Source organism: Arachis stenosperma, chromosome 4, assembly GCF_014773155.1.
Source record: "Arachis stenosperma cultivar V10309 chromosome 4, arast.V10309.gnm1.PFL2, whole genome shotgun sequence".
NCBI classification, from domain to species: domain Eukaryota; kingdom Viridiplantae; phylum Streptophyta; class Magnoliopsida; order Fabales; family Fabaceae; genus Arachis; species Arachis stenosperma.
Window position 1 is genome coordinate 27,107,711 of NC_080380.1, and position 3,620 is coordinate 27,111,330.

At 38.3% G+C, this 3,620-nt stretch overlaps 1 protein-coding gene across 1 annotated transcript; it reads left to right on the forward strand.

The window, feature by feature from the left end:
• Positions 1-220: 220 nt before the first annotated feature.
• LOC130974803 (uncharacterized) lies at positions 221-3,620 on the forward strand. The gene is made up of 5 exons (XM_057899653.1): positions 221-226; positions 902-1,004; positions 1,472-1,539; positions 3,335-3,442; positions 3,528-3,620. The coding sequence occupies exons 1-5, from the start codon at positions 221-223 to the stop codon at positions 3,618-3,620; spliced, it is 378 nt and encodes a 125-aa protein (XP_057755636.1).

Consider the following 3,620-nt stretch of genomic DNA (forward strand, 5'->3'; position numbering starts at 1 on the left):
CTGCTCGGCGACTGGAGTGCTCCTCGGCAACTAAAGTGTTGCTCCGCGCGGATTGCTGCTCGGTGACGGACTGGACTGGAGTGCTGCTCGGCTTAGGGTTTGTTGTGGTGGCTACCCTACGACGGAGATGAATGGACGACACACTCTGTCACTTTGGCTCCCTCAGGCTCTCCTTCTCTCTGGCATGGAGGTCAGACACTCAGAGGTGGAAGAATAGGAGATGGAAGTGAGTTGTGAGTGTGTCACGTAAAAGGGGAAGAAGAAAGTTAGGGATTTGGCTGATGGCAACTCTTTTATTCCTAGGTTAAAGGGCAACTTTGAACACTCACTCTTCGGTTCGGTTCGGTTCGGTTCGATTTTAGCAAAGTCAACCAAAAACCGAATCGAACCGTTCGGTTTAGTTCAAAAAAACCAATTTTTTTGGTTCTTCAATCAGTTGTTATAAATTTCGATTTGGTTCTGCAGTAATTTTCGGTCCGGTTCGGTAACTTACACCTCTACCCGTAAGTTTTATTGTTTCAATTTTCTATAGAGACTATGAAGTCCAGTTCAAAAACAGGAAAGTAGTTATGCAACAGGGCAACAGAATTGTGGTCCAAGTTAGCTAGAGTTGATTATAGAGTTTGTTGAGTTGGTTAGGAGTTAGCTAGAGTTGATTATCAGGGTTTATTGAGTTGGTTATGAGCTGTAATATAAAAGTCCATATCTTTTTGGGTGCAGTAATACCTTGAGAACAGGCTTAAGTACCTTGCGGATCAGAAGGCTAAAGGGATTAACCCATGCCCGCACAAGTTCTCTATGACCATGTCAATTAGTCAATACATTGAAAAATATGAATGATTGGAATGCTATTTTTGTAGTCAATACATCTTTTTGTAGTTTAATTATTTACATCTTTTAGGCCGTCACTGTGGCTGTTTTTGCAGAAGGGGCAGAAGCAAAAGAAGCTAGAAATGCTGGAGCTAATATAATTGGTGGTAAAGAACTTATTGAGGATATTGCTAGTAATAAACTGATATATATATATATATATATATATATATATATATATATATATATATATCTTTCTCCCTCATTCCCTCTCTTTGTCCCTCTCCTTCTCTTTCTTCCTCTTTCTCTTTCTCCCTTCTGTGTATGTGTAATGTTCATCATATGAATTGATATTATAGCTTTTTCCCATTATAGTTTTTTTCCTTGAGATTCAAATATTCATTTTGACATGTCAAACTCGAGCGTGCTGATGTAGGAAAATGTGTTTTGTTAATCACATGCTTATGTTAGTTATGAGACATTTGTGTGCCATTAGTTATGCAGAGGAGATATTAAGCTTATCTTCCATGCTTTAGCAATGATAAATTTTTAGTTTTAATACCAATAATATAAAACCCTAAGCTATGTGTTAGGCTTTTTTGTTTTTTGTGCTTATGTTATTCATATCTAATAGAATTTGTATTTGTATTAATTACTACAGGTGGTAATAATAAACTTAAAGTTGACAAGTGCTTCTCAACTCTTGGAATGGCACCTCATCTTGGAAAGGTATTTTGAATCTGTCATCTGAATGATTGATTAGATTTTTTGAAATATGAAGCTTATGCGAACTATTATTGGTGCACGAAATTTACACTCACACTAAGTAATTCCGCACAACTAACTAGCAAGTGCACTGGGTCGTCCAAGTAATACCTTACGTGAGTAAGGATCGATCCTACGGAGATTGCCGGCTTGAATCAAGCTATGGTTATCTTATTATTCTTAGTCAGAATATCAGTATGGTTCTTTAGTCTTAATTGTAAAAAGTGAAAGAGCATGAAATGAATATTTGTTACGTAGTAATGGAGAATGGGTTGGAGTTTTAGAGATGCTTTGTCCTTTGAATTTCTGCTTTCCTACTGTCTTCTTCTTCACGCACGCAGGTCTCCTTCCATGGCAAGCTGTATGTTGGTGGATCATCATTATCAATGGCTACCAGCCGTCCTCTAAGTGAAAAGGGTCCATGTACATGGCTAATCATCTGTTGGTTCTCACTAATGTTGGAATATGATCCATTGATCCTTTTGCGTCTGTCATCATGCCCAACATTCATGAGTTTGAAACTCGTCACAGTCATCCCTTCCCGGATCCTACTCGGAATACCACAGACAAAGTTTAGACTTTTCGGATCTCAGGAATGCTGCCAATTGATTCTAGCTTATACCACGAAGACTCTGATCTCACGAATTTGAATGCTCTGTTGTCAGGAGAGGCAGTCAAACTCGTGAGCCAAGAACCCAAGAGACATCCATTCAATCTAAGGTAGAATGGAAGTGGTTGTCAGGCACACGTTCATAGGTTGAGAATGGTGATGAATGTCACGGATCATCACATTCATCATGTTGAAGTGTGAATGAACATCTTAGAATAGAAACAAGCGAGATTGAATAGAAAACAGAAATACTTGCATTAATTCATCGAGACACTGCAGAGCTCCTCACCCCCAACCATGGGGTTTAGAGACTCATGCCGTCAAAGGTACAATTTCAGATGTAAAATGTCATGAGGTACAAAATAAATCTCTAAAAGTAGTTTATATACTCAACTAGTAACCTAGGTTTACAGAAAATGAGTAAACTAAGATAGATAGTGCAGAAATCCACTTCTGGGCCCACTTGGTGTGTGTTGGGGCTGAGCATTGAAGCTTTCACGTGCATAGGCCATTCTTGGAGTTAAACACCAGTTTGTAACCTGTTTCTGGCGTTTAACTCTGCTTTGCAACTTGTTTCTGGCGTTTGATACCAGAATAGGGCAGAAAGCTGGCGTTAAATGCCAGTTTGCGTCGTCTAAACTTGAGCAAAGTATGGACTATTATAATTGCTGGAAAGCCCTGGATGTCTACTTTCCAACGCAATTGAGAGTGCGCCATTTAGACTCCTGTAACTGCAAAAATTTCATTTCGAGTGCAGGGAGGTTAGAATCCAACAGCATCAGCAGTCCTCTATCAGCCTCTGAATCAGATTTTTGCTCAGGTCCCTCAATTTCAGCCAAAAAATATATGAAATCACAGAAAAACACACAAACTCATAGTAAAGTCCAGAAATGTAATTTTTGCATAAAAACTAATAAAAATATACTAAAAAGTAGCTAGATCCTACTAAAAACTATATTAAAACACCCCAAAAAGCATATAAAATATCTGCTCATCAATTATGTAGATAGCACAATATCTTAGAAAGCGCAGGCTGATGCCAGACGAGAAATTAAGCGTATCCAATGCTTATTGACTTTCTAATTTTCTTTTTGAACAACACGGCATAAGTATATCGTATTAACTCGTGATTGAAAATATGTTTTACAGCTAGGTACTCTGACTAGTGATATTGCTGGTCAACTAAAAGAACTTAGGCAAGGCTGCATTGACTTTAAGATGGAAAATAAATCAATTTTGCATATTGGACTGGAAAAGGTGAAATTATGTTCTCCTTGAACTCCATATGGGAATTGCTATGCTGCACGAGATGTAATCTTATACTTAAAAGTACTATTTGCAGGTAAGCTACAAAGAAGAGGCTTTACGAGAGAATATGGACGCATTTATGAATGATGTCTTGCTTGCCAAGCTTGCTGGCTTAAAGAGTAAGTAG

What these genes read in the sequence shown, in the direction of transcription:
- LOC130974803 (XM_057899653.1), top strand. An exon ending in TGGCACCTCATCTTGGAAAG is followed by an intron (nt 1,540 to 3,334) that starts GTATTTTGAATC and finishes TATGTTTTACAG; the next exon opens with CTAGGTACTCTGACTAGTGA. An exon ending in TGCATATTGGACTGGAAAAG is followed by an intron (nt 3,443 to 3,527) that starts GTGAAATTATGT and finishes TACTATTTGCAG; the next exon opens with GTAAGCTACAAAGAAGAGGC.